Below are 27,595 nucleotides of genomic sequence, written 5' to 3' on the forward strand. Positions count from 1 at the left end.
GCCAAGGCTGTGCCCAGGGTGCTGCTGGGGAAGGTGGGTGCGGTGCAGCCCACTGCGCTCTGAGGAGCCTCGGCGCCCGGTAAGTTCCCTAAAGACTCCGACTCCGTGTTGCCACTACAGTCAGCTGCAGCCAAGAGTCTGGCTTGCCACCGTGCTCAGACGTGTGACATTCAGGTGAAAGTCTTAACTGCCAGGAATCGGCCTCACCCCTCCCTTTCTGAAAGGGGTACAGCTTCCCACAGCGCTAGGGTGGGGGCCTCTGGCTGGGGCAAACAGGCGCCCCAGAGTCACAGCCCTCCCCTTGGGAAACAAGCCGGACACTTCTTGGCAGAAAAAGCACCAGCAAGGCTTTCTGTAGCCCCAGTGCGCCACTGTACAGACAGTGGGCCCCTTCCCCGCCGAGCGTCCTGGCTGCAGAGGTGAAGCACCAGGCGCGGCTCCTCACGGGGCCAAGGGTGACATCGGTCAGTGCGTTTATTGCCAGGAGGACCGTCAACACAAGGAGACTACACGCAGACCCGGGGTCTCCCCCTTTCCCAGGACGAGGGGGCGGTGGGGGAGCACGTTCATCCAAACACGCCCCTTCCCGGGGAGCCGGAGGTACTTTTGATCCACAGAGTGGGCAGGCAGCTCCTGCTTCTGGGCCTTTTGTGGCTGGGGTGGGGAGGCCTCCCGGAAGGCTGGAAGCCTCCCAGGGGTGGGGGTGGCACAGGGAGGAAGGCGGTGGGCAAGGGGAGAGGGCTCCCGGGCAGGGCTGGCAGATCCGGGGAGCGAAGAACAGGAAGGAGGAGGCTCACCGCAGACTCCGGGAGGGTGGCAGCACCTGTGCCCGGTGGGCGCGGGGCCCACCTCTCCCAGGTAAAGGTCACCTCCCTGTGCTCGGCGCTCCCTAGGCATCAGTGACGCCCTAGGGCGAGGCCCGATCCTGCTTTGCCTGGGGCCACACCAGTCCTGTCTCCCTGGAGCCCACGCCCCAAGAGGGCTACAAACAAGTGACCTCTCACCCGTCCCCAGCAGCCAGCACGGACTCTGCCCTTCATCTCTAACCTGAGACCGCAGGTCCAGAGGGCAGGGAGCGGCCCTGCCTTCCGGTGTGCTGAACACAAACTCACAAAAGGTCTAGCTCAAAATATTCGAAACGCTCTGTGTATTTCCCGAGGAGCTGTGTCTCAGGCCACCAGGGCCTGGCTGCTCTCAGCGGTCCCTGTTGCAGATAAACAGGCTCTCGTCCAGGAGGACAGCCTCGGTCAGTCCTGGGCGTGTGGTCAGCCCTCAGTGAGGGCTGGGGGCCAGGGGCTTGGGCACCTGGGGGGCGGCCGGGCCTCGGAGGCGCCTCAGCCATGAGGCCCAGGTCTCCCGTCAGCCTCCCTGCCGGACCCCTTGGAGGGGGCTTAGTTCACGACTTGAGCTGCGTAGCTTCCATCCTTCTTGTCGAGCTGCAAGAGTCAAAGGTGAGGGGCTCAGTGGCCACGGCTGGGAGTGCAGAACACACCCTGGGTCAGGGCCCCCCGCACCTCCCGTGGGATGAGCCCTGGGCCCCTGCCGTGCTCCCTGGGATGCTGGGCAATGTGTCTGCTCCCCCCGGTCAGTGGTGTCTGTCCCCAAGGGCCAGCACCCCAGGGCCCCTCCCATCACCCCCCCCCCCCCCACTGGCTGGGCACCTGGTGGTCCTGCCTTGGGGCCACAGTGGGCTTCTGGGCCAAGGGCGGCTTCTTGGTCCCGCTGTGGGGGGTGGCGCTGGGCTGGCTGGGCTCCTCCTCGCCCGGTGTCCCCACAGCCCCAGCCAGCAGGTAGTGCTGCCTCCGCAGCTCCCCGAGCCGCACACGCTCCACCTCCAGCGTCTTCTCCAGCTCCAGGGCCCGCACCTGCAGCCCCGTACAGCAACTCAGCAGGCTGGGCCTCGCCCCAGGGAGAGGGGACTGCACAGGAGCAGGGGGGTGCAGAACGGGACAGGAAGGGGGTCGGGAGGGCAGCTACCTGGGTCTCCATCTCCTGCTTCTTCAGCTTGATGAGGGAGAGGCCGGAGAAGTCCATGGTGTCTGCGGGCAGAGCCGGGTGGGTCAGCGTCTGCGTGCCTTCCCCACCCCCGCCCCAGCCCATGGGGACGCCAGTGCCCACCTCTGTCTTCGACCTGCTCCTGGCCCGACTTGGTGGAGGCCACCACGTTGGCGGCCATCTCATTGACGGTGCGCGAGCACTCCTGCAGGCGACTCAGGTGGGGGCTGTGCTTGTCGGCCTTCACCTGGGGGCGTGGGTGGCGCGGGGACGGCTCAGGGACGGGCCCACCGCGTGCACCACTGCCCCGCGGTCTCCCTCCCGGGGAGGCCGAGGAGCCTCACCTTGGAGGCCGCCACCAGCTGGGCCGTGCTGGCTGCGATCTCGTGCGAGCAGACGATGAGCTCCTCGTACTTGCCCGTGTGCAGCACCACTTTGTCCGCTGACTCCCTGGGGGCAGAACGGGTGGGGCCTGGGTCTCCGACCCCCTGGACAGCCAGGCACCCCCACGCACCCTCCCCAAACCCTGAGCACCCCCACCCTGCCCCCTCCACCCCACCCCCAGACCTGGGGCAACATACACCAGTTGGGTGGCTCCCCAGCCCACCGCCTTGGAGGCAGAGATGAGGCCTTCCGTCCACCTCGAGTTCTTGGCATAAAATTCCTGCTGCGTGGCTGCCCCCTAGTGGTGACAGGATGACAGGGCGGACCAGTCAAGGATGTCACCAGGGGGACACCAGATCCCCAGGGGCGAGCCCTTCCCCTCTCCCGTCACCCAGCCACAGGGGCGCACCCCTGGGCTGTGGTTCCCAGGCATGCTGCAGGCCCTGGGGGAGGGCCTGCTGCTGCCACTCTGCACGCTTCAGGGGTTTCACGCCTAAAAGGAGCCCTGGAGGGAATCTTAAACCACGGGGAGATTTGGGACAAAGAGGGTTCTGGGGTCAGGCCCCTTGCAGGAATCTGTCCTCGATGGCCCAGCTGTGCAGCCTGCCCACTAAGGAGGGGGCCCCACCTGGCCCAGCCAGGGATGCCCCATCCCACCAGCAGCCCAGCTCACCCTGCCACTCTCCACGATCTCCTTCTGCAGGCTGGTGGATGCTGTCACCAGGAGCCGGATGGCCTGCCAAGATCAAGACACAAGTCACCCTTGGGCAGCCCTGCCAGGTACAGAGCCCACCCAGCCTGGGTCTCAGCCGGCCACTCACCTTCATCAAATCCGTGCAGGAGTTGAGGATCCTGGGAGGAGCAGGAGGGACGGGGAACGAGTGAAAAGGGTCTGCACTGTGGCCCTGGAAGCCACGGGGAGCCGCGGAGCCAGGGAGCTGCGGCCTCGTGGGCACGCAGCAGGTGGGCCCACAGGGCAGGGTGTGCTCTGCCAGTTCCCAGCCCTTCTTACTGGAGGGCTAAGCAGTCAGAGGGGCAGAACCCACCTCCCCAGATCCGGGAAAACTGAGGAACCCGCCCCGGGGAGACCGGGAGGCACAAGTGGGGCTCACCTCTCGTTCACCTCCAGCTTCACCCCAGAGCTGGCATGGCGGGCCTGGTTCATCATGTCCTACACCCGACGACAAGAGCTTTGAGTGGGCTGGGAGGAGGGCAGCATGCGACGAAGGGGGGCACTGGTGCTGGTCAGCCCCTACCACCTCATCAGCCACAGCGCCTCAGCCGCCCCCTCGCCTCTGACCTGCAGAGGCCATCTGGCCCTCCCGCAGAGGGAGGCGCACCCGGGACTCCTGCCCCCAGGAGTCCTCACCTCGATCCTCCGCACGGCATCCTCGATGGCCGCGGATGTGGCCGCCATCTCCTTGTCCACCATAGCCCCGAGCTCCTCCTCACGCACGTCCAGGCTCTTAGGCTTCAGCTCCTGGGGGACGAGGCATCCGGGAGTCAGGCAGGGTGGATGGATTCTGCCCTGGCTGCCCCACAGAGCCTGGGGGCCAGACGGGCAGTGCTCTTTCCCCAACCTGTGCCCCGCAGTGGCAGGCCCTGCACTTGAGCCCCTGCTCAGCCCAAGCTGGAAGGAGATATGGAGAAACGGGACCCCGGCCCCACCGCCCTCCTCCTGGCCCACGCTCCGCTGCCCGCCTCACCTGGCCCAGCTGGAGGATGCCCTGCAGTGGGGTCCGCACCAGGCCAGGCCGGGCCTGCAGCAGGGCCTGCTGTTCCTGCAGCTGCCCCATGAGCTCCAGCGCCCGGGCCCCACACTCCCTGCAAGTGTCGATCAGGCCTGGGGCGGGAAGAGGGCTGTAAGAGGGGAGCCCTGGACGACCCTGGCCCGGCCTGACGCCAGGACCTCTCTGCAGCCGCCCCCTTCCCAGGTCCACAAGGACCACATGTGACATGTGCCTGGGGCCCACTTACGGTCAGCAGGGTCGGTGGGGGCCAGGTGGGAGGTGGCGCTGCCATGGACGATGGTGTCCGCAGTCAGGTGCGAGAACCGGGTCAGGGCCGCCACGAGGCCGGAGGCGTCTGCTCGGGGAGGACGACACACCCTCAAGCTGCCTCGGAGCGAGGCCTGGTGCTGCCTCCCCGCCCAAGAGCCCCAAGGGCCCCAGCAGCCCAGCTCCCAGAGCGCAGCGGGGAGCGGGGCAGGCCCAGGGCACACAGCTACAAAGCAGCAGAGCAGGAATCAAACCGGGGTCTGTGGGACCCCAGGCCCGCAGGGTGGGTGGGCTCCAGGGTGTGGCTCCTCGCAGGCGGCAATGGCCGGTGGGCACCACGGCCTGCAGCCTCTGCCCTGTCCCATGCACATGGCACTCACCTGCCCTGGAGGTCAGGTACTGGGCATGGCCCTTCTCCAGGGCGCTCACCGCGTCCAGGGCGGCCTGGGCCCTGCTCACTAGGTAATCTGCCAGACAAGGAGGCCAGGTCAGGGGTGGGGCCTGGGCTGAGGCCCCAGCACGCAGCCCACCTCTCTCAGGGTGTAGGGCGGGAGGGACAGTGGGCAGGCGGGCGGCCCTACCGGGGGAGCTGGTGCAGCGCAGGTGCAGGGGGTCGTCCAGCTTGCCCACCGCGTCCTGCAGGATGCGTTCAGCCTCCGCGGCAGTAGCCCGGAGCATCGCGAACTGCTCGTCCAGCAGCCTCTGCTGCAGCCCCTGCTCCTGAGACTCCTGGAGGGCGGGGGAGACAGAGGGGTGGCAGAGACCCCGGCCAGGTGCCCAAGACCCTCGCTGGGGAGGGGGCTCTGGAGAGAGGTCCTGCTCCACCCCTCAGTGCCTGGGCGGCTCCTGCCAGAGCAGGGCAGCCAGCTCAGTGCTAAGAAGGGCTCCTGTCCCCAGGCGGCTGTCAAACAGGAAGGGCGAGCCCCGATACCTTCTCCTACCTTGTCCGCCAGCCGCCCCTGCAGCTCGTCCCTCTCCCGGGAGATGCGCTGCCGCTCCTGGCTCAGCGCCGCCTCCTTCTCCCGAGCCAGGCTCTGGGCTGCCAGCAGGTCAGCCTCTCGCTGCTGCACGACCCTGCTCAGCTCGTCCCTGTCTGCACTCAGTGCATCCAGCCTGGAGCTCAGCTCCGACCCGCTCTGTGAACACCCAGCGTGTGAGTGGGCTGCCGGGTGCCTGCCCGCCCCATTCCCACCTGAATTCAGAGACAGTTCCTAGGGGCCCACGAGACTAGGGGGTAGGGACTGAGGGCTGAGCGAGGACCAGATCCCGCTTCCCGAGTGTCCCCTGGTGCTGGTCCCAGCTGCACCCCAAACCAAGGGCCCCTCTGAACCCCATGCTCCTAGCTGGGGAGGCCCCACACCTGCTCCGTGCGGCTCAGCGCCTCCTGCACGCGCACCAGCTCTCCCGCCTTGGCCTCCAGCTCCCTCTTGAGCTTCTCCAGCTGGTCACTCTGCTCCTCCAGCTGGACGTGGTGGGACAGGATGTTACAGGGGGCAGTGGAGACGGGGGGTGGGGTGCTCTGAGCATGGTGGGGGTGGGGGCGGGGGCTCCAAGACGCACCTTCATCTCTGACTCCCGCTTCACCTGCTCCACCTGGAAGACCAGCTGCTCCTTCACCCGCGCCACCTCCTCCTGGCTCTGCTGCGTCACAGTCAGCTGCTTGGCCGTGTCCGCGTTCTGCACGGACAGAAGGGACGGGTTCGGTTCAGGCTCCGCCACGCTCGGGGCTCCCCTCCCGCCCCTCTGTGTACCGGCCTACCTTCCTGAGCAGCTCGGCATGCGTGTTGACAAGCTCGCTGTGCTTTTCCTTCAGCTTGTTGTAGCGTGCCTCCGTAGCGCTGGCCTTCTCTGTGGGGGCGGAAGAAGCCGTGGCCGTGACCCCCCCACTCAGGATCAGCTCCCCCCATCTGCCCCACCCCCCGGCCCTGCCCACATACTCTCGGCCTCCTCGCGCAGCCCCTGGTTCCGCTCGCCCTCTACTTGGGCGGCGCGCAGCTGGGCCAGCTCATGGCGGAGCTGCTCGTTGTCCACCAGGGCCTTCTGCTTCTGCTTCCGCTGCTCCTCCAGCTCGGCCTCCAGCGCGTTCACCTGGCCCTTCAGCTGCGAGATGAACCGTTGGGCCTGGGCGGCGGGAGGAGCGCGGGTGTGGGTGTGGGGTCCGCAGGCCGGCCAGCCCCGGGCCCAGCCCCACTGCCCGTGCCCCTCACCTCTAGCTTGATCTTGTCCAGCTCGCTGCGGAGCATCTCCACCTCCCGTTTCAAGGCCTCGATCTGGAGGTCCCTGGGGACAGAGGTCAGCGGGCCCTGACGCTCAAGCTCAGTCACCCAGGGCCCCTGGGGGACTGGGACACAGCCACCGGTCTTATCTTCAGTGGATGTGGGCATCTCCTGCTTGTGTCCCCCAGCCGTGGTCTTTCAGGATCACAGCTCCCTGAAGGCTGTTGTTCCCCATCCCCACCGCCCCGCACTGCAGTGGGCTCCCCAGGCCCTCACCTGTCGTCCTTCATGGAGCCATTGGGGGGTCCAAAGGTCTGCTCGAAGAGGTCTGCCACCACCTGCCACGGGCAACAATGCCTGCTCGGTGAGTTCCGCCCCGCTCCCCCAGGAGACCGAGGGAGGAGGAAGGGAGGGGGCGCCGCTCACCGCTGGTTCCCCCGCGGGGGGCCCCGTGCTGATCTCGATGAGGTTCTCAGGTTCCTCGTCCTCGGGGGCCTCCTCGGGGATCACCACCACCGGCTTGATGTGCTCGGCCAGCGCCGAGGCCCGCAGGAAGTTGGGGGGTCCCTGCGGAGGCAGTGGGTGAAAGCTGCTGGGCGCTCCCCGCCCCAACAACCAGGAAGCCCCTCCCTCTGCCGACCCCTCAGCCACACGCCCCCCCAACCCCATCCCAGCGCAGGGACAGGGAGGGCTGCAGCCCCCGGCGGCAGCCACTGGAGGGCGCAGGTACCTCGGGCAGCCGGGGGATCTGGATGAGCCGCTTGAAGTAGAGCATGTCTGAGGCTCTGCGGAAGAAGTTCCTGAGGCTGCGGGAAGGAGGGAGGCAGGAGATCAGGAGCCAGGACCCGGCCCGCAGCCCCAGCGCGCTGTGGCGAGAGCCGAGGAGCCCCGTTCTTGCCATCCTCAACCCCGCCCGGGCCGGTACCTGTGAAACTGTTCGTGGAACCGGTCCCTGTGACCTTGCAGGGTGTCCGCTGGGAGACCTGGGGGCAGCAAGGTTGGAGGGGGCTTCCTCTCTGCTCACCGCTCTGAGACTTCAAAGGGCTCCCTCCCTGGCCCCTCCTTGCCCCTCCCCCTTCTAGAAACCATCGGAGACTAGAGACAAGACCTCCTGCCACCTGGTTGGGTCCCACCCACCATCAGGAGGCCCCAGGAACCCCTGTGAGGGGGTCAGGCTTTCAACTGAGTGAGCGAAGGATGGGCGGAACCTCAAGCACACCCCACTGCCCGCCAGGCTCTGCTGGTGCGTCAGGACTGGAGTCTGCCCACGGCTGACGGTGAACAGCGCACAGACCCCTTCTGAACACTAATGAGCCACCACGGGACCTCCTGGTCCTCCCCAGCGGCACAGGAGAGGCCCCACTGCGGCCTCCGAGGCCAGGCGGTCAAGAGAACTGCAAACATGTAAATCTCTGCAGCTCTCCCTGCTAAATCTTCGTTTTTGGAAAATAGTTATTTTTTTTCCATAACAAATGTTATTTCTATTAATGGGTAATTGGCTTATTTCTCATTATATAAATAATATATAAGCAATAAATAAATAATATATAAAAATATATTTATAATAAATGAATATCTTAAAGATTGCTCAATTCCCATCCCTAACACAGGCTGTCCACACAGCCCTCTGGGGCTTTAGCTGACCCTCAGGGCCGAGGCAGGCAGGGTTCAGGGCATGGGGACTCACAGGAGTGCAGCTTGAACATAAGCTTGACCGTGTAGTGGTAGAGGTGGCTGCAGTCCTGGATGACCTGGATGAGGGGGGCCAGGCGGCACTGGCCTGAGGACATCTGGGACACAGCGATGGCCGTGTTGAGCTGCCGGAAAACTGCAGAAAAGAGGGGCGGGAGGAGCCTGAACGGGGGACCCGGAGACACCAGTGTGGAGCCTACTCTGGTCACAGGAGTAGGAATGACCACGGTGAGGACAGCTGGCTGTCACCCGAAGACAGGGCAATGGCCTGGGTTACTGGTCTTGCCAGTCCTGCTGGGCAGTGGGACTCGACCCCAGCCTCTTGGGAACTGGCGCGCTCCTCGAGGCAAGGATGGACCCCAGGCTCTGAAGCTGCCGCAGACTGAGGCCCAGCCCTCCCACCAATGAGGATGACAGCAAGGCGGGGGCACACGAACCCCAGCTCAGCTCGGCCAGCGACTCTCGTCTCCCGAGAGCCTCCAGGCAGCGGGCCAGAGGATCCGGGAGACTTCGACAGTCCTGTACCCACAGGCTCCCCCCTCACTCTGAATCTGAGAGACCTAAGGTTGCGCAGACGTGGAACAGCCCAGGCTTGGCCAGTCTCATAGCAGCAGATTCAGGATGTGGTTCTGCAAACCCCAAGGGACCCCAAAACCTCACTTGCTCCCGGGGTCAATCTTCCCTGCCCCTGAGAATCATCCTTTCATCTGATGGACCAAGCAGGAGGGAAAGAGACAGATGTACTGCTGCCCCAGGCCGGGCCCCTCTCTGGGGCAGAGAGAGACGTGAGTAGGTGACACCCAGGGCGGCCCACGGGGGACACTGTTCCAGACGGGGGGCCTCACCCCGGGCCTCCTCCCGCCTTGCCTGGGGTGGGGCCAACTGCAAGCCTCCAAAGTGACACGAGGACGCCCGGGAGGGAAGGGCCGTGGGGGAGGCACAGCACCTGCTCAAGCCTTGATTCTTAGTTACGTGTCACACCAAGTGTGTTTTCCTTGTAAAAAAATCTAAATACACATAAAACACGACTTGGGGTTGTATTAACGCAGTCACTTCTCATCTGGGGGGCGTTCAGGACGTTTCCATTTGGGGCTGTTAGAAAGCTCAGGGTGGGGAACGCCCACTCCCCCTCAGGCTGTTTCTCCAGGAGATGCTGGCACGTGGGGTGGGGGTGCCCTCGGGGAGAGGCACGCCTCCGGACAGCTGCCCCCAACCCCAGACCACCCGGCCTCAGGGTCCAGACACCGGCGCCAGGAGGCTGCCGGGACCCACTCTTTCTAACTCCTGGCTTCCCCTTAAAAAGGTATCTGCCTCTCACTCTCCTATGGAGCGCACCAAGTCACCCACAAGTTGTCTCGAAGCTGCCACTCAAAACCGTCACCTCTGCAGCCCTGGTGGCAGTGTGGGGAGGTGGGGGAGCTGAGATTTCCTGTCCTAAGGCTGTTGGGTTCCTGGGCAGGGAGATCTGAAGTGACTCAGAGGCCTTTCACGGCAGAGAATGGGTGGGACTGTCCCAAACTAACTGCCCTGGGTAGGAGGAGGTGGTCGGAAACCTGAAGACATGGCTCCTGGGGTCCTCCACGGCCTGCCCTCCCCTCTCCTACCTCGGGGCCAACACAGCGGGGCTCCTTCTGCCAGACCTCGCCCTGGACATGCCCACCGGTGGCCTGGCATCCTGCAGGGGTGAAAAGGCCTCTCCTCCCTGCGCTTTGGGGCACCTGGAGGCCCCATGACCAAGGACTACACACCCAGGGTCCCCCCGGCGGCTCACCTGATTCAGAGAGCTTCAGCTCGCAGTCCATGTAATCGAACATCTCCACGGTGAGCTGGAAGCTACAGGGGAAGGAGGAAGAGCTGGGTGGGAGGGGTGCAGGGCGCGCCCCCAACCCCCCAGGCAGGAAGGATGCTCGTGGCTACACCCTCGCATGATACCCAGACGGCGGTCCTTCAGCCGAAACACCCAGTTCCACGTAAGCCCATCCCTTTAGCTTCAGCCTCATCTCCTGGGTACCCGTGACCTTTGGCCCTGGGACAGGGCACGACCCCCACCCTGGGGGAGCCGGGGGACTCACATGTTGTTGACGTCGGTCCCAGCCGCCTTCTCCAGCACCTCGTCTGTCACCTCCAGGCCCGCAGGAAACTGCGGGTGCTATGGAGAGGACACCCCCATGCAACCTCAGCCCCCCTCGGCTCTGGCCCAGTGCTGCCTCCAGTCTCTGAGGGAGGGAGGGGGCTGGACAAGCAGCCCCCATCCCCTAGCCTGTGGAGCCACCACCCGCCCTGGGCACTGCCTGCGGACACTGAGGTGGAGAGGATGAAAGGTCCAGCCAGAGCCCCACGTTGGGAGCCACCCCTAGGCCTTCTGACTTCCCTGCTGTCTGTCTGGAGTGTCCGACACCCCCCAACCCTCCTTGATGTCGTGGCGGTGGAGCGGGGGTAAGAGCCCCAGACTCCCCTGAGGAAGCTACCTTGAGGTGAAAGGCGATCTTGGTCAGCAAGAGTTTGGTGTAAATATTCACCAGCTGCCCGTATCGGTCGTGCAAGTGGCCCTGTGGAGAAAGCCTGGGGTGAGGACGTGCCCGGGAACCCCTTGGGCCCAGCAAGGAAGCTGAGGCTGCAAGAAGCAAGGCCATGAGTTGGGTGTCGGTCCTGCGCCCACCCACCCGGTCCCTTATTCATTCAAAAAACACCGCTCAGCTCACCAGAGGTGGCTGACCTTCTTTCCCTGAAGAGTTTCTCTGCCAGCTCCCTCCCTGCCTATTGCTCTCTCCTTATCGGTCTTGCCAGAGAGACTCTTGTGACAAAAGAGCTCTTTGTCCAGGCAAGAGGCCAGTTCTGAGCCGGGACACTATATTAAAATGCTGGTGGCAGCCAAGGAGCTACATTCCTATGGGTGTGTACACACACCCTCCCCGCCACCTCCTCCCAACACCACGTCCCCCGTGGCCACAGCAGCTGGGCCCACGTCTGCAGATGGCAGCAGGGACGCCGTTTTCCTTCTAGGGGCCTCCCCACTGCAGGTTGGTCAGTTCCAGAGCCCCGCCCGGCCCCCTGCATGGCTGATGCAGCCCCAGCCATGCTCCTGGAGGACAAATAAGGCCAGGGGCCCTCTCTCTGCTGGGGGATGCCCCTGATTCCTGATTGTGGAGCAGACCTAGAACACACACTCCTGGGGCTCTGAGACCTCATTGTGGATGAGAATCTTTGGGGAGCCTGCTGAAAACGCAGATTCCCAAGATTCGACAGCTGCCAACGGTCCTGGGGGGCCCAGAGTCTGCACCCCTCACCTAGACTCAGTGTGGGGCACTCGACCTCCAGGGACTGAAGGGTGAATTCTGGAGCTGGCGGGCCCACCAGCGGTGCGTCTGGGGCTTCCTGCGCCAGGTCTTAAGAACAAGGCTCAGGTTCAGGTACTGATGCTCTTCTCCCCAACCGCGGCCCCCGAGAACGTGGCTCTGACTCTACTGGGAGGACACCACCACCGGGGCTGCGTTCTCCAGGCCCCGTGTGCCCCCACGCCCCTGCGCCCGCTCCCCGCACCTACCCACAGGTCTCCGATCTCCCGAATGTTGCTCCGGTACCGCTGGCAGTCGTGTAGCACCTGCCTCGAGGCGGGGACAAAGGGGGAAGGATGAAGGAGCCGGTGCCTTCCGGGGCATGAGGCCGGGGGCAGGGGGTGACACGTGCTCCCTCGAGGCGGGGCAGAGGGAGGGCAGCAGGCAGGACGAGAGGCCAGCCCAGAGCTGAGGGACCCAGACTTGGGGACGGTCCCTCACTCATTTCAGAGGACGCGGCTCGGGGGTGCTCGCAGGGGTGGGGGGCGGCAGACGGAGGGCCAGGGCCCCTGGACCAGCGGGCGGCAGCTACTCACATTGGGGTGCCCGTCCCGGAGGACCTTGTGGAGCACGTGGCAGAACTTCCAGCTGAGGATGGCGCTGCTGGGCAGCGGGAGCCCGATGGCGTAGGACCAGAAGGTGAAGGCCCCCTTCTCGTGGTGAGTGCCCAGGATGATGCCTGCCAGGTCAAGGCCAAGTGCACACGGCAGGGCCCCAGTGTGGGTGAGGGCTCGGCGGGTGCAGCCAAGCAGGAGACTGACCGCAGACGGGGGTGGCGGGCCACCCGCCCCCTCCCCGCCCCCCGCTGGCCCCTATGAGCACTGTGGTTCTCAGCTAAGCAAGGCACGGTCATGCCCCACGTCCCATGCCAGGCCCAACGGCCCAAGACAATAGGTGGCCTTCCCCAGGCGGGACTCAGAGTCTGGAAGGGGCCGAGCGAGGCTGGCACCAGGCCGTGGGAGCCACGCGTCACCGGGCCGTCCGCAGTGCCCGCTGCTCCCCACATCCATCTCCCCCATGCGCGCCTCACACTCCCCACCTCCCCCAGGGGCCAGAGGAACGGCCGCAGGGAGGATACGCCGGGCATGCTTCTCCTTCACGGGGGCCTCCTGGGTGTTGATGGCTTTGCTGATGCTGATGGCCTGGGAGGGGACAGAGGAGACGGAGGTCAGAGACCCACCCGGCAGCCTTCCCCGGAGAGAGCAGCCAACGGAGGGGACACACAGACAGGATGGATCCTTCCCGCTGGTTAGAGGCAAGGGGAGAGATGAGGGGAGAACAGAAATTCTGAGGGACTTCCCTGGTGTTCCAGTGGTGAAGAATCCACCTTCCAATGCCGGGGACGCGGGTTTGACCCCTGGCTGGGAACCAAGAGTCCCCGTGCCGCGGGGCAACCAAGCCTGCCCACTGCAACTCCTGAGCCTGAGAGCCACAAGGTGAGATCCTGCCCGCCACAACTAAGACCCAACGCAGCCAAAAATTAAATAAATATGATTTTAAAAAAAGAAATTCTCTAACCTAAGCAAACCAGACCACTCGGGACTCTTCTTTCACTTGATACGTGCAACTCAAACTACAACTAACTCTCGATGCCGCCGCCACAGAGAGCATCTGGGGTCTGGGAAATAAGGCCAAGGGCCAGCTTGTGCTGCAGGAGAACAACTCTGATCTGAAAACTGCAGGCGGTTCCTTCTCCCCAGAAGGTGTGGCCCCCGGGACCCTGCGGGCAAGGCCAGTCCCCTCCTGACAGCTTCCAAGGGTCCCGCCTCTTGGAGAGACTGCTGTGGCCTGAGCCTTCCAGGACTCCACCGGGAGATGCATGTCACCCCCACTTTACCCCGGGGCCTGGCCTAGAGAGATGAGGCCCCCACAGCCACTACGTGGCAAACCAGGAGACACCAGGTCCCACAGCCTGTCTGTGTGCATCCTGGGTGGGTGAGTCCTGACTCAGCTCCCAGCCCCACTGACCCAAACAGTGACTGCAACCCACCAAGGGTGGCAGGAAGGGGGGACCCACCTACACACGTGCTGCCCCCACTCAGGCTCCGAGCGAGGTGGCAGCCTCAGGTCCCCTCCCTCCTCCACCTGCTGGAGTCTTGACCCCCTGAGCACAGTGCCTCCTCTTCCGAGAAGTCTTCCTGGATATGACTGTTCCCTCACCAAAGGCTCAGGGCACTAACTGTCACCCCCACCCCACTCACCCAGGAACCACCACTGGCCCTGGGCTTGCTCATGGATATGTTTTAATTCTCCACCTGGTGACAGGTCTTGTAAGCCTCTGTCCACCCACCTAGCCCCGAGCTTGTGGATCGAGTGAGAAGAGCTGCTGGTTAGTGGGAGGGTTGGATGGGGTCCCTGCCCAGTGTAGACACCTCTCCAGCTCAGCGATTCTCCCAAGTCCCCCACAAGTGCGGCCCCAGACCCCACGTGGCCTCAGGCCATCCAGGGAGCTCCCAAAGCTGGGCAAGGGGTTCCCTACTCCCCCTGCAGCCCGGTCCTGCCCTGACTTGTCTGGAGCGGGCCCAGCTGTGATGGGAGCAAGACAGGATGGAGAGAGAGCCCCGAGGGGCAGTGGGCGCTTCCTTTCTTTCTAACCCGGAGGCCACTCTGCTCTCCGTCTCTGGAGCGGGGACAACAGGACCTGGCCCTGCCAGGCACGAGGCGATCTCACTCATCTGTGGTCCTGTTGTGACCGACTGGAGGCCTGCTCTGCTAGGAGAACAACCCCAAGAGCCACGGCCGTGCTTTCTGCTCCGGCTCCCGGACCTGGGAGCGGCTGGGGCTGGGCCGGCCGGGCCCCTCGCACCCACCCCAGCCAGGCCGGCTGACCTCCTTTCACACACAGCACCCATTGTGGCTGTTCTTGGGGGCTTGGGGAGAGCTGGGCAGCGGCACACAGCACGCTGGACCCCGGGGGGGCGGCTCCTCCAGCATCAAGGGCCAGGCTGGAGGTGCAGCTCTGGCCTCACTGTGGACCAGGGTCCTGAGAGGACACAGGCTGGTTCTGGCTCCCCTTACGTGAGAAGCCTCGGCGAGCCAGACACGGAAGGCTCCCTGGCCATCTGTTCTGTGTTTACTGGTCCTCTGCCAGCTCGGCCTCCCCGAGGCCCCAGCGCTTGCCCGCGTTCCATAGGCATCAACTGTGAGAGGAGCCGGCCCGGGTGTACTGCTGCCCGCTCGCCAACATCATGCCCCACCAGGCAGAGAACTCGGCCCACAGAGGCTGAGGATGGAGATCAACAACCAGCAACGCCCGGGCACTCCCCTGCGCCAGGTCCGGGCAACACGCTCCCAGTGGGCATGAGCCCACTTTCCTGATGAGGAAACTGAGGCTCCGGGAGCTTGGGTATCTGTGCAGCCAATAAGGGCGCAGGCAGGTCTGGCTGTGTCCTTAACAATCCTGCGGTCCGGCTCCCAGGCCCCTCCTTCCAGCACAGGTAGAGAGCTGGCGGGGCGGGCACACCAGCCCATAAGGTGGGAGTGGGCCGCCTCCGGGGTGTGTAACCCCATCCCCCAGCTGCCCTGACACTTGAGCTAGCTCTGACTGCCACCTGGCCTGCAAGACCATGGGCCAGCGCAGAGGAGGGCCACACGTGCAAAGCAGGCTGCCCCGAAGGCTGGGGGACACCAAAACGTCACCTGCAGTCAGGCTCAGCAGGCGCCCTGCCCTCCCGCTGTCCTGGGGCCGACCCCAGACCCCCTTCCTCCTGGAGGCCAGCTCCCCACCCCTCTTCCCCCAGCCTGCAGCAGAGACCCACCCTGCCCCAGTGGGCCGGCTGGGGCCCAGCAGGGGAGCCGGGAGCTGGGCCCACCTCCCCGCCCTCCCGCAGCGTCAGTCCAGATGTAAGCGCCCTCTCATGGCTGGGCCTGGACCCCCAGGAAGTGCACCCGGCCTTCCCGCTTCCTCCCACTGTTTCAGTCTCTCCTGATTTACGCTTCTCCACGCGTTCAGCACCCCTGACAGTGTCCTTACTCACCCCCCACCCCCTTCCCCCAAGTCCATGTCAGTGCCGTGGGGTGCACATGGAAAGTTTCCAGAAGCAGTGAGGGAGGCTCTGGGGACCCAGCGAGATGTGGGTGACTCAGGCCCGCGGCACAGTCTGGGCACCAGGCCCCTCCCGTCCCCCCACAAGCCCCGCCTCCTGGTGCCACCCGCTCCCCGAGCCACAGGCTGCGGGAACAGGGTCCCTCCCGGAGGGAACAGGCCCCGTTGTGTGCAGCGGCAGATGTGTGGGCCGGGAAGCCTCCCAAGGAGGCACAGCGCTCACACAGAGGGGGTCTGTGGACGCTCACAGGCCTGCTGTTCCTGCCAGGCGCGGCAGCCAAGCCCCGTCCCAGGACAGGACAGCAGGTCCCAGGGTGCCCATCGCCTCCCTAGACTGTCCTGCATGTGCCGCAGAATCGGGGGGTGGGGAACACCGGGATTCCTCTCCTCAGCCCAGGAATCTGTGCCGGCCGACTCCGCCATGGCTCTGCTCCCGGGCTTCCAGTCCAGGGCAGCTCTGACTACGACACCCGGTCCTGCCCACACAGCACGACGTCCTCCACCAGCCCCCCAGTGCCTGTGGGGAGACCGAGGGGTGGGGGGCAGTCAGAGGGGCACCAGGGACTGAAAGAGGCTGCCTTCCGCCCTGGTCCAACAAGCGGGGCAGTTCTGCCAACAGAGTACAATCTCTCAGGACGGGCAGGATCAACTGCCATGGAGAGAGCCTTTCCCTCCGGGAGACAGCAGAAACTTCAAGCAGAATGGGTTGATTAGAAGCCTGGGTGTGGAGACCGGCTTCCCAGATGGCACAAGTGATAAAGAACCCGCCTGCCAATGCAGGAGACATGGGTTCAATCCGAAAGTCAGGAAGATCCCCTGGAGAAGGGAAACAGCAACCCATTCCAGTATCCTGGAGAATCCCATGGACAGAGGAGCCTGATGGGCTACATACAGTCCATGGGGTCGCAAAGAGTTGGACATGACCGAGTGACTAATACTTTCACTTTTTCACTGGGTGTGGAGATAGAAGAGCCCAAACTGAAGAGAGGGTCCAGGGAGGGGGCGGGGAGTGGCAAGGGGCGGGTGGCCACCGTCCTGGGGGTCTGTTTATCTGACTTCCCACTCAATCTTTGAGTGGCTGGGGACGGCGGGGCGGGGGGCGGTGCGCGGCAGGGGAGGGCAGGGAGCAGCTGTGCCCACTTCTGAACCAGGGTGGGAGAGCAAGACAAGAGCAGGAACGGTGGGTCTGTGAGACCCCCAGATATGCCGGGTGATGGTAGGGGGACTCCGGGGGAAGAAGCTGAGGGGGTTCTGCAGAGACAGGGGAGGGCAGGCAGAGGTGCACTTCTTGGACCCTGAGGCTGGGTGACTACACCACGTCCCGAGCATTCAGACCACGGCTGCTCCTTCTCTGCTGGAGAACTCCAAGCCTAGGCCCACAGACCTCCTCGTGGCAAGGGGCCTGCCCTTCCAGACAGGGGGGACCAGGCTGAGGGCTGGGAGGCCTCCAGCAGGCTCTGGAGACGCACTCGGAATCACTGGCCCCAGGGAAGCTGGCAGGAGGCATACTTCATGCTGAAGGGCCAGCGAGCTGGCCTCAATAAATGACTAATAAAATTATTTTTATCAAGTTCAGCCATGTGCCAGGCACCGTGCCGAGCGCCTTACCAGCATTATCTCATTTAGTCTCTTGAGTAACCCTGGAAGCAGGTGGATGAAGAAATCAGAGCTCGAGAAGGTTAAGTCACTTGCTCAAGGTCATAATGAGGAAACACAGCCCCAGCACCCACACCCCACTGGGCACTACTCCAGGCGCTGTCCCCCCAGACAAGCCTCCCGTGACCCTCCCCGCTAACCCAGGGCGAGCAGTCCCCAGGGTGGCCGGGTAGCACTGGGACTCAGGCTGCTGGCTCTGCAGACAGTCCCCTTAGACACCGCCGGTCCTGGGTCTCACAGCAGGAGGGGCTGGGGGGCTGGGGGCCCGCACGTCCTTCTGGCCCCTCTGTCCCACTGCGGGGACCTGGCTCCCCAGACCTGCTGTCGCCCAGGGAGGACCTGGCCTGACCCCAAGTCATGATGCGGATTCCGGATCCGGGATTTGTGCAAACCACAGGGAATAACAGCAACTGGGCGGTGGCAAGGAGCTGGGGGCGGTCTCCCAAGGCTCCCCATTCCTGCGGGCAAGGAAGGTTGCCTGACTTCATTTTGGCTCCCTCCGGCTCCTCCTGGGGCGGCTCCTGTCTGGCCGCCGAGCTGGGGACCTCTAGGAAGGCCTCTTATGTGGGCTCCACTGGGTCTGTGGGACCCCAGAACACACCTGCCCTGCTTCCAGGAACAGTCTCGTTCTTGTTTGTCAAATAAAACCCCGTCTGGTGCCAGCAGAGGCCTGGGAGTCAAGCCCGGGGCGACAATCCCAGGACCAGGGTGGACAGAGCCTCCAGGGGCACTTGGCCCCGGATGGGTGACCCCCAGGAACACAGAGGGAGCATCTCTGTGCAGTCAGGAGGGCACCCGGTGAGGCGGGGCGGGGGTGGGGAGTAGACCCCACAGGTGATATTCCCCGAGGCTTGCCACCTGGGCACCTGCTGTGGACTCGAGACAGAACTCAAGACCTTCCACCTGCCCCATCGCCACGGGACTGCACACCAGGCAGAGGGGGCCCAGGGAGCACCTCAGGGGAGCACGGTCACCGAGTATGCAACTGCTCACAGAGCCACTGTTCTGGAAACCCCAGCAAGGGGTCAGAGCCCAGTGACTGCAGAGGCTGCAGCCCTGACTGTTCTCTGTGAGGTCTGACCTCCGAGCCAGGCTATGGGGGGCTCTGCACAGCAGAGGAATGCAGACTCGGGGAGACCCTTTCCCCATTAGCCCACGTGCATGGGGATAAATATAGGTCAGCTCGCCCGGCTCCACCCACGGCACCCTGGCCCGGAGACCCCAGGCCTGCACACCCCGACTCACTGGGGAACCTCCACTTTAGAAACCTCCTCTTTCCCATCTGGGAAGCAGGAATAAAAAACCCTTGGGTCTTGGAGGACACAAACACATACGAAAATGAAGGACATCTTCGTGGGAGGGGTGGGACATCTTGCTCTGTTCTAGCCACACTGCCTTCCTTCTGGTCCTCAAACAGGGCAAGTCTGATTCCACCCCCAGGCCCAGCGGTGCTTCTGGGGTCACCCTGCTCTGCTCTAAGATGCCCCTCCCAGGAATTTTCCTCCAAGCCCCCTCTAGAGCAGCCCCCTCCTCCACACAGAGAGCACTCTCTCGGTCACTTTCACCCAGGGTATTTATTCTCTGAAACCATGTGTTTACCATTTATTCTACCTCCCAGCCCTGAACTTGAACTTGGCATGAGGAACCTGGCTGGTCTTGCTCCCTGCTGTACCTCTAGTCCTCAAACCCGTGGTCAGTAAATCTTTATTGGATGAGTGAAAGGGTGAAAACTTGAATGAACAAAAGCTCTTTCAAAATTAAATGCTGGTTAAATTCAGGGTAGTGTGTGTCTCTTTCTCCAGCTAATGATTTAACCACTAAATACCAAAGGCAACTATAAAACCATTTCTATTTTTAAAACCAACCCTGAAATGAATCAGACTTAATCTTCCTCGTCCTGTTATCTTGACACTTTGTGGTGGCACTTGGCAGGGACCAAAAAAAAAAAAAAAAAAGTCCTTCAAAGAGCCGGGGCACGGGGGCTGGCAGAGAGGTGGGTTATCCTGCTTTAGTGTTTCCAAAGAGCAAAGAGAGACCGCATTCAAATGCTTTTGCCACCTCGATGGCCACTGATGAAGCAAACACAGGGTTTCTGTAGCCGGAGAGGCGGCTGGATGTTGTCACAGGCAAAGCGGTGGGAACTCGGGGTCAGAGGTCGGCAGCTTGGTCATTTCAGCAGATGGGAAGTCTGTAGAGCAACACCGTCCTGCCCATTCAACCGTCTTTTCCCTCCATTCCCACCCCCCAGTCTCCGCTTGGTCTGAGCCCCTCAATCATTTGACCTTATGAAACTGGATAGGGGAGGGGAGGGCATGAGCCCCAGGCGGGCTCCTCCCATTCCCCCGGATGAGGCTCAGCGGGGGTGGGCACTGCCACTTCCCCGCCCCCCACCACCACCCCTGGGCTCTGCAGGTGACACATGAGGAGGAAGTGGTACAGGAGGATGTGGTCTGAGTCCTGCCTCCAGGACGGACAGGGAGCCAGACCCGGGGCAGGTTCCTTCCTGGGCCCTGCTGACATCACTCCCCAGACCTGTCTGGCCCACAAGCTAGGGGGCTGAGTCACTCTCTGGCGGGAGAACCTATTGCAACTTGAGATTGTGTTTGTTTCAGCAGGAGGAAAAACAACCCTGCCTCTACTAAACTTTTCTCCAAGGGCTCAGTCTTTCCCTGCAGTGGGTGCCAGGGCCTTTTAGGCTTCACCGAGCAGCAGCAGCATCAAAGAAGGGAGACCCACGGGTCCCAGGGCACCCATTCATTCGGCGCACACTCACCAATTGGGTCCTGAGCCAGGCACTCCTGGGTGCCAGGACACAGGAGGAGTCAAGGGTGTCCTGCCTGAGGACCCTGGGGTTCAGGGGATGGTGCTTAGGGGCTGGGAGGGAGGCTATGCGATCTCTCCTCCTTGAGTGACTCTGGATCCAAACACATGCCCAGCCTCAGGTCCTCCCACTCCTGCTGGTTTGGCTGCAGGGTTTCGGGAGACGGGGAAGCAAGTGGGGATAGCATCGCGAGAACTAGGCCAGCACAGGAAGGCTTTGCAAACAAGGTGATATCTGAGTCCACCCTGGAGCCAGGTGGAGCGGGGGAAGGGTACTGCTGTCGGCCTGGCTGGCAGAGGCGCTCCTGGCAAACGCTCTCTGGGACCCAGCTCAGGTTAGCTGGCTGGGTTTCCCTGCCCCTCCCCTCCCACCACCCCAGCCAAGCAGGCCTAGACTCGATTCCAAAGAGTTTCCACCTCGCGCAGCTGGACTCAGTGCCCAGGCGGGTTTCATTCACAAACGGGACGCTGACCTGGGGGCAAGGTCAGGAGGGCAGGCCTTTCTGCCAAGAAGTCCCAGCTGGCCTCCCCCGACCTCTCTGGGGGGTCCCCCTGGGGCATCTTCCAGGGCACAGCGTCACCCAGGAACAGGGCCTGCCATACCTGAGAAGGTGGCACCGCAGGATCACCCTGCCAGGAATGGGTGGCTCCCTACCTTCCGTGGCAGCCCTCCCTGACCGCCCCAGCTCCCCACTTACAGAGGCTCACCTGGGGACACAGGGACAGAAGCCAGGAGGGCGCTACTTCTATTTCTTTGGTCCAGCCTGTGTTCCCATGCACAGCCTAACGGCCAACAGCTGCTCGGTCGAGCACCGGCTCTGCACCAGGCGCTGGGACGTCCCACAAAGCCTCACACCTACTCCATGACTTGGGCGCTAGGATTAGCTCCATTTTGCAGATGGGGTGTGAGGCACAGAGCCCCACTCTCAGATAGCTCTGTCACAGCCCCCCTGCCCATCTCCCATCTCCTTCACCAAAGTGAACACCCTCGGAAGAGACACATCCCAGGGCACCGGAACCAAGCCAACAGACACAGTCAGTGGTCCCTCATGAACGCATGGGACAAACGCACAGCAAAGGTGGGAAGAGGGTGGGGAAGGATGAGCAGCCACAGCCTCACCCCAGCCTGGACCAAGAGGTCACTAGACACATGGGGAGCCCAGGGGGATTCTGGGGGGAAAAAAACGCAGGAACCCGGAAGTCAGCAGCTGTCCTGAGCATCACCAAGTGGTCTGATGGGGCAGGACCAGGTGGAGGGTGTCTCGGGGCGTGAAACGGCAGCGCCATTGGAAGGAAGGGTACGGCTCACCACCCCCCACCCACCCCAGCTGCCCACCCCTGGGGGCCGGGGAGGAAGACCACTGCTGCTAGGGCAGCTCAGGTGTGGCTTTGCGGGCAGCATCCCAGGGGGTTGTGAGCCGGGTTGCTTCTCCCTTCCTTTTCAGAAAACCTCGGGCTCACCTCTCTTTAGCCTTTCAATCAGCCTACACTGGGTGCCAGGCCCCTTCCTTTGCCCCAGCCTTCCGGGAGCCGACAGACGTGGGTGGAACTGGGGGCTTTCTGACTTCCACCATATGGTTGAGGTTTCCTTCTAGACTCAGAGGTAGGGGAACTTTTTAAAAATAAACATTTAAATGAGGCCCAGAAGGGGGTTGGTGACTTACAGTGTTGTAATACCACGGTATCTATAAGGAATACAGAAGACGGAAAGGGAGCATGTATAATTATTTACAACAGCCAAGGCATGGCAACAACCTATCCATCAACAGGTGGATGGATAAAGATGCGGTACATATACACAATGGAATACAACGCAGCCACTAAAAGAGTAAGTCACGCCATTTGCAGCAACACGGAGGGACCTAGAGATGATCATATTCTACGTGAAATGAGTCAAAGAGTGAGGCCCTGTGATGTCACTTCTACATGGAATCTAAAATATGACACAAGTGAATGCATCGACACAACAAAAACAGACTTACAACATAGAGAACAGATGTGTGATTGCCAAGGGGGTGGGTGACCAGGGGATGGAAGGACTCGGAGTCTGGGGTTAGCAGATGCAAACTATTACACGCCGGATGGATAAGCAACAAGGCCCTTCCGTATAGCGCAGGGAGCTGTATTCCCGTGATAAACCATAGTGGAGAAGAGTATGAAAAGACTATATATATATATATGTATGTATAACTGAGTCACTTTGCTGTAAAACAGAAATTAGACATTGCAAATCAACTATAAAATGTTTTTTAAAAGGGAGAGTGTGTAAGTCTGCCTGCCCGGCGGAGACGGGTGATGACACTCAAGGGTGGGCAAGTCAGGACAGGGGAAATCGGAAGTCCAAAAGCCTACTGCCAATTTGGGAACGGCCTTCAAACCAGAAATTCAAGTGAAGTGCCCAAACACCTGTCCGTGTGCTGGGGCTTGCCTTTGATACTGAGGTTCTACAGAATTCCTGGCTAGGGAACTTTAATAGACCATGTGCGCAGGACTCCAATCCAAGTCAAATCACTCCCAGTCACCAGGATTTAGACACTGACAAGTATAAAAACGCCCCCAGGTGATTCTAACACCTGGTCAACCAATCCAGTAGCTGCCGGCCAAGTTACTGAACACCTGAAATGTGAGCCCAAATTGAGATGTGCTGAATCAAACACAAAACGAGTCTGAAGACTCAGGAGGAGGAAAAGAATGTAAAATACCTCATTCATAATTTCCACAGTGATTACGTGCTGGGATCGTTATATTTTGGATGTGCGTGCTCAGGCGTGTCCAACTCTTTGTGGCCCCATGGACTGCAGCCCGCCAGTCTTCTCTGTCCATGGGATTATCCAGGCACGAGTTCTGGAGTGGGCTCTCATTCCCTTCTCCAGGGGATCTTCCCGACCCAGGGATCAATCCCTGGTCCCCTGCACTACAGGCAGATTCTTTACCGCTGAGCCACTGGGGAAGCCCCGTAGTTTGGATCCACTGGGCTAAATAAAATATACGATGAAAATGAATCTCACCTGCTCATGTCTTTAGGGTGGCTAAGTAATCTAAAAGTGATACAGGTGGCTCCTATTCTGTCTCTATTGGACTAGCCAGGGTGAAAAGCCTAAGTGTCAATAAATGTTAATCTTTGTAAGATTTCATTTCCACAGAGGCAGTATGTCACTGACCTGAAAAATTGAACTTATGAACAGTTTACCGCCTGCTGCTCCCCCTCCACAGCTCCCACCCCTCCCAGAAAGCCCCTAACTCCTGACCCTTCCACCCAGGCGTGATGCTCTTCTTCCCCCGCCGGCACGGCTCACTGAGCAGTGGGGCCCCTCTCTCGTCCTGATCTTAAAGAAGCTTTGGGGCTCTGATTCCATTTCCTGCATGGGAAACAGAGGCCCAGACAGCCAATGTGCTCATAGACAAGGAAGAGAACAAGCTTGGGGTTTAGCATTTCTAGGACTCCATCTGCTGAGCCGTCACCCATGCTAGGCCTCAAAGATGGGTCTCCTCGCTAGTGGAAGGTCTGAAATAGTTCTCAAATTGTAAAGCTTTTCGGGGAGGTGGGGGCAGGGAGAAAGAAGGCTATCGCTGACCACTTGCAGAGCTCCATACTACATGTTTCGCGTTCTGATGGTATTCGCTGAATATTCCTCCTGTTAACAAATGACCACAGTGGGCTCAGTGGTTTAAAACAACACAAACGTATCATCTTAGAGTTCTGGAGGTCAGAAGTCCAAAATGGATCTTAGGGGCTGAAATCAAGGTGCCCGCAGGGCTGCGTTCTTTCTAGAAGTTCTGTGAAAAAATCCATTTCTTGGCCTTCTTCAGCCTCTAGAGGACACTCACATTCCTTCAGCTTTAAAGCCAACAATGTCCCTTGGCGTCCCCCTCACCGCACACCACCCTGACCTCCGCATGACCTCTTCCACATTTAAAGGTACTGTAATTACCCTGGGACCACCTGGCTAACCCAGGCCACGCCCCCTATTTTTAAGGTCCCCTGATTAGCATTTTTCTTACCCAGGACTGCTAAGATATTCACGGGTTCCAGGAATTAGGACATGGACATCTTTGGTGTGGGGCTGGGGGCCTCTTTAGCCCACCCCATCGTTTCTAGACCTTAAAACAGCCCAAGGAAGTAGATGGAATTATCTCTATTTTTACAGGAAACAGGAGTTAAGCACCTTGCCCAGGGACACAGGTGCACCGACTTTCGGTGATATCGCACCACCTTCGAAACAAGACAGGTGATTTTCATGTTCAGAACACGGGTATGCTGTATTCCACAATATTCTGTATTCAGAATACTACAATAACAAAACGCCATTACAGTTTTGTCACTTCCATTTTAAAAAGGGGCTTTATCACCAAAGGGACCATAAAGTCTTGGGGAAGAACAGACCAGCTTTCTGCACGGCGCCCTGGGGATTAATATACAGGCACTCACGCACTGACATCACGTAACCACCACCAGTACCTGCAATGTGAAGGATGCAAGACTGCCCTCCCTCCACTTTCCTGACCCGGGCAGGGTTAGAAACCCTTTTGCAAAACAGGGTGTGGTCAGTCACATTTTTCCTCTTCTTGACCCATAAGCCCAGGAGGAATAGCAAGGCTGGCAGGACAATGGGGACACGTGTTCTAAGGAAGCCAAAGTGCCCCTCTGATATACAGGGTGCTGTGGTCAACGAGGAGACCCGCACAGTGCATTCCCAAGGCGAGGAGTGTCCAAGGGCTGGATGCACTATTTTCTGTTCAGAAGGAGACCTGTAGGCAGCAGCTTCGGTTCTCCACGTCCTTTCCTCCAATGGGGCCTGGCTGGCAGCTCACTAGATATTTCTGGGAGCGAGCTAATTAAATATTAACCATGCACAAAACCTTATTCCTGCATCTCTCAATAAGTCATTCTGAAGACAAATCGAGACACTGAACCTGAACTCCATCTTTCCAAAAAAAAAAAAAAAGAGCCCCAGAATGGGTAAAGCCTATGAGATTCACCTATTAGAAAGAATTATTCATTGTAAGTAACCCTCTCGGCCTCTGAGAAAAAACCAAGCAGCAAGAACAAAACACCCTCTTGTTTACCAAACCAACCATCAAAATATGCGGTGCTGTATCGGGAACTCTCTTTGACATTCGGGAAGCTTGCCCTTGATTTATCATAATTTAAGAGTAAGATCAATGAACTCAGCCCTTTAATTTCGTCTCTTCTATGTAGCAATCCGGCCTCTCTATACCTTCTCAAAAGCATGAAAGAAACTAAAAATCAGAGACTGAATAACATCTGACAACATCCAGATTTTCTCTGCCAATTAAATTTTTCTCCCCATCCTTCTGCAAGTTCCTGGCACAGTTAATTATGCATTAATGACTTTAAATTAAATGCCACGTTTGTTTTTATGATGGGCTATCTGGGCTGAAAATATACCAGGGGCCGGATGGTGATGATCACAAGGATAAATTAATAATTTGTGGCTAGGCTTTCCTAGAGCCAAGGTTTTATTATCATTTTCCTTGTTAATCTCAAGCACAAAGGTTAGCTGTTTCCTCTGCATTTTCTCTTACTTCAAAGCGAAAGTTGTTGTAGGCTGCATGTACTAACTTGATTTGAAAGACACCTCAGAAGTTGTTGCTCCTACAGGGAGAACCTTGCTAATAATGGCAGACACAAATGTCACCGCCTGGCTTCAGACAGTGGTAAGTTCGGTCCTTCTAGCTCCTTTCTTTTTCTGGCCTACCCTTGGAGGATCTTAGTCCTCCAGCTAGGGATGGAACCCCTGCCCCCGGCATGCAGGGCACAGTATTAACCACTGGACCGCCAGGGAAGTCCACGGCTTATTTCTAAAGAAAAACTTTCTGTTGTGTCAGTCCTGGTTGACTTACTTTGGCAAATAAACAAGTAAGCTCCCCCCACCCCCACCCAGGCAGAACACCACCTCAGTGTTTGTAAAATAAAAAGGAACAGAAAACCAGAAACAGCAACGCCCTCATCTGTGTGGTCTCAGCCCTCATCAGTGTGGTCTCAGCCCTCATCAGTGTGGTCTCAGCAGGAACACACGGACAAATACACACCCCCTGTCATTGTTTCATTGTTAAAATAACCTTCCCGGGATAGGCCACCCTCAGGAAGAGATGCCTGAGCGTGGGAAGTGCAGGAAGGGAACCCTAGGTAGTTTCTGTCAGGCGCCGGCATTTAATAAGGGGGTGTGAACCTGTTTACATGTGGGCCAATGGCTCGGGCAAACAAGTCTGGCTACATACGTGAAACTTTTCACCAAGCAGATAATAAGATATTGTGCGGCCCTGGAAAACAACTCAGGAGGAAAGGAAGCACTGAGTTTCCTTGAAGGAAATGCACTGCTTCTCTGAAGAGGGGGCATTCTTTTAAGGCGTGGAAAAAGGTGGCCGGAGCCCGGGAGGGGAGGCGCTCAGGGTGGAGAAATCCACTCGGGCCAACCCGGGCTGGACGCACCCGGGCCCAGGACGTACCTTGACCCACCTGGCCCACCGCGGCGTCTCGGCCCCCTCCAGCTGGATCCCCTTCCGCCACCTGGGCTCCCGGCCACCTCGGTCCCCACCCGCCTCAGTCCCTGGACACTTTGGTGCCCTGGCCATCTGAGGTGTCCAGCCGCCTCTCGGTCCCTGGGAACCCGAGGTCCCCGGCCGCCTCTCGGTCCCTGGACACCGCTGTCCCCTAGCCATCTCGGCCCCCGACCGCATCTCAGTCCCTGAATACCTGGCCGGTTCCCGGACCACCTGGGCCCCTCAGTTGCGTCTCAGTCCCCGGCGGCATCTCAGTCCCGGCCACCCCAGCCCCCCGCGCTGCCTCCGGCCCGGGCGCCGGCGCGCGCTTCCGGTTCACCTGCGCCCGGGGCGGCGGAGGCCGGGGAGCTGGGGTGGCCGTGACCGAGATGCAGCCAGGGGAACACAGGCGGCCGGGAGAGAGGGGCCTGGGGCGCCCCGGGGACGGGCGCAGGCCGGGCTCGAAGGACGTGTGTGAGGGGAAGGGGAGAGGGCGCCGTCCGCCAGCCCGCCCGCCCGCGGCCCCGCCGCTCGCCTGGGTCTTGTCGAACTGCTCGCGCTCGGCCTCCAGGCTGTGGCCAGGCCTGCGGTTCAGCACCCGCGCCGGCACGTTCTTGATGCTGTTCATCCTGCCGCCGCCTGCGCTCCCGGGCCGGGCTCCGCGCGACTAAGCGACCCAGGCCGGCCGCCCAAGCCTAGGCACCGCGAGGCCGCCCGCCGCACGGCAACGCCCGCCCTTCGGGGGAGGAGCTTTGCTGTCGTCCCGCCCCTGCCCCGCCCCCTGCCCCGCCCCGGTGGGGTGCGCTGGCACAGGCCGCTGCGCCCGGGGCCCCCAGCCCCTCCACGCCTCAAGTGTAGGAGCGGAAACACCCGTCTCTCCTCTGTCTGCACACACAGCCTCCTCCCCGACTCATTGAGCCCTGTCCGCACCAGGCCAAGATCTGGTTAACT

At 60.9% G+C, this 27,595-nt stretch overlaps 1 protein-coding gene and 1 long non-coding RNA gene across 8 annotated transcripts; one reads left to right on the forward strand and one right to left on the reverse strand.

Moving 5' to 3' along the window:
* Positions 1–456: 456 nt before the first annotated feature.
* Positions 457–27,375, reverse strand: HIP1R (huntingtin interacting protein 1 related). 7 transcript variants are annotated; one of them, XM_019977756.2, is made up of 32 exons: positions 27,180–27,374; positions 12,698–12,761; positions 12,156–12,298; positions 11,829–11,885; positions 10,753–10,833; positions 10,357–10,433; positions 10,056–10,117; positions 8,280–8,420; positions 7,518–7,575; positions 7,323–7,398; positions 7,019–7,159; positions 6,869–6,930; positions 6,584–6,656; positions 6,314–6,497; positions 6,136–6,224; positions 5,937–6,053; positions 5,737–5,838; positions 5,318–5,512; positions 4,958–5,105; positions 4,757–4,843; positions 4,357–4,464; positions 4,086–4,222; positions 3,749–3,859; positions 3,492–3,550; positions 3,201–3,231; positions 3,053–3,115; positions 2,577–2,677; positions 2,340–2,445; positions 2,119–2,242; positions 1,978–2,039; positions 1,675–1,865; positions 457–1,436 (listed from the first exon to the last, which is right to left on the reverse strand). In XM_019977756.2, exons 1-32 carry the CDS (start codon positions 27,270–27,272, stop codon positions 1,397–1,399), a joined length of 3,183 nt encoding a protein of 1,060 aa, XP_019833315.2. In that variant the 5' UTR covers positions 27,273–27,374; the 3' UTR covers positions 457–1,396. The 7 variants fall into 7 exon arrangements, with proteins under 7 accessions (XP_019833315.2, XP_019833314.2, XP_070625566.1 ...); XM_019977755.2 differs by having other exon boundaries at positions 1,662–1,865; XM_070769465.1 differs by having other exon boundaries at positions 1,662–1,865; positions 7,019–7,155; positions 7,319–7,398.
* LOC139176730 (uncharacterized) lies at positions 2,677–9,328 on the forward strand. Its single transcript, XR_011561150.1, has 3 exons — positions 2,677–3,159; positions 6,795–7,155; positions 7,319–9,328. It is a non-coding gene; the product is annotated as an uncharacterized lncRNA (long non-coding RNA).
* Positions 27,376–27,595: the final 220 nt, after the last annotated feature.

The sequence above is a fragment of the Bos indicus genome, chromosome 17 (genome assembly GCF_029378745.1).
Source record: "Bos indicus isolate NIAB-ARS_2022 breed Sahiwal x Tharparkar chromosome 17, NIAB-ARS_B.indTharparkar_mat_pri_1.0, whole genome shotgun sequence".
Lineage (NCBI taxonomy): Eukaryota > Metazoa > Chordata > Mammalia > Artiodactyla > Bovidae > Bos > Bos indicus.

Bases quoted from the DNA above. Each gene is read 5' to 3' on its own strand.
- HIP1R (XM_019977755.2), bottom strand. From the start codon at position 27,272: ATGAACAGCATCAAGAACGTGCCGGCGCGGGTGCTGAACCGCAGGCCT. The intron at 7,576-8,279 runs GTGAGTCCCCAT...TGCTGCCCCCAG, and splicing joins TATGTTCAAGCTGCACTCCT to GTCTCCCAGCGGACACCCTG. The intron at 5,513-5,736 runs GTGTGGGGCCTC...GGGTGTTCACAG, and splicing joins CGCTGAGCCGCACGGAGCAG to AGCGGGTCGGAGCTGAGCTC.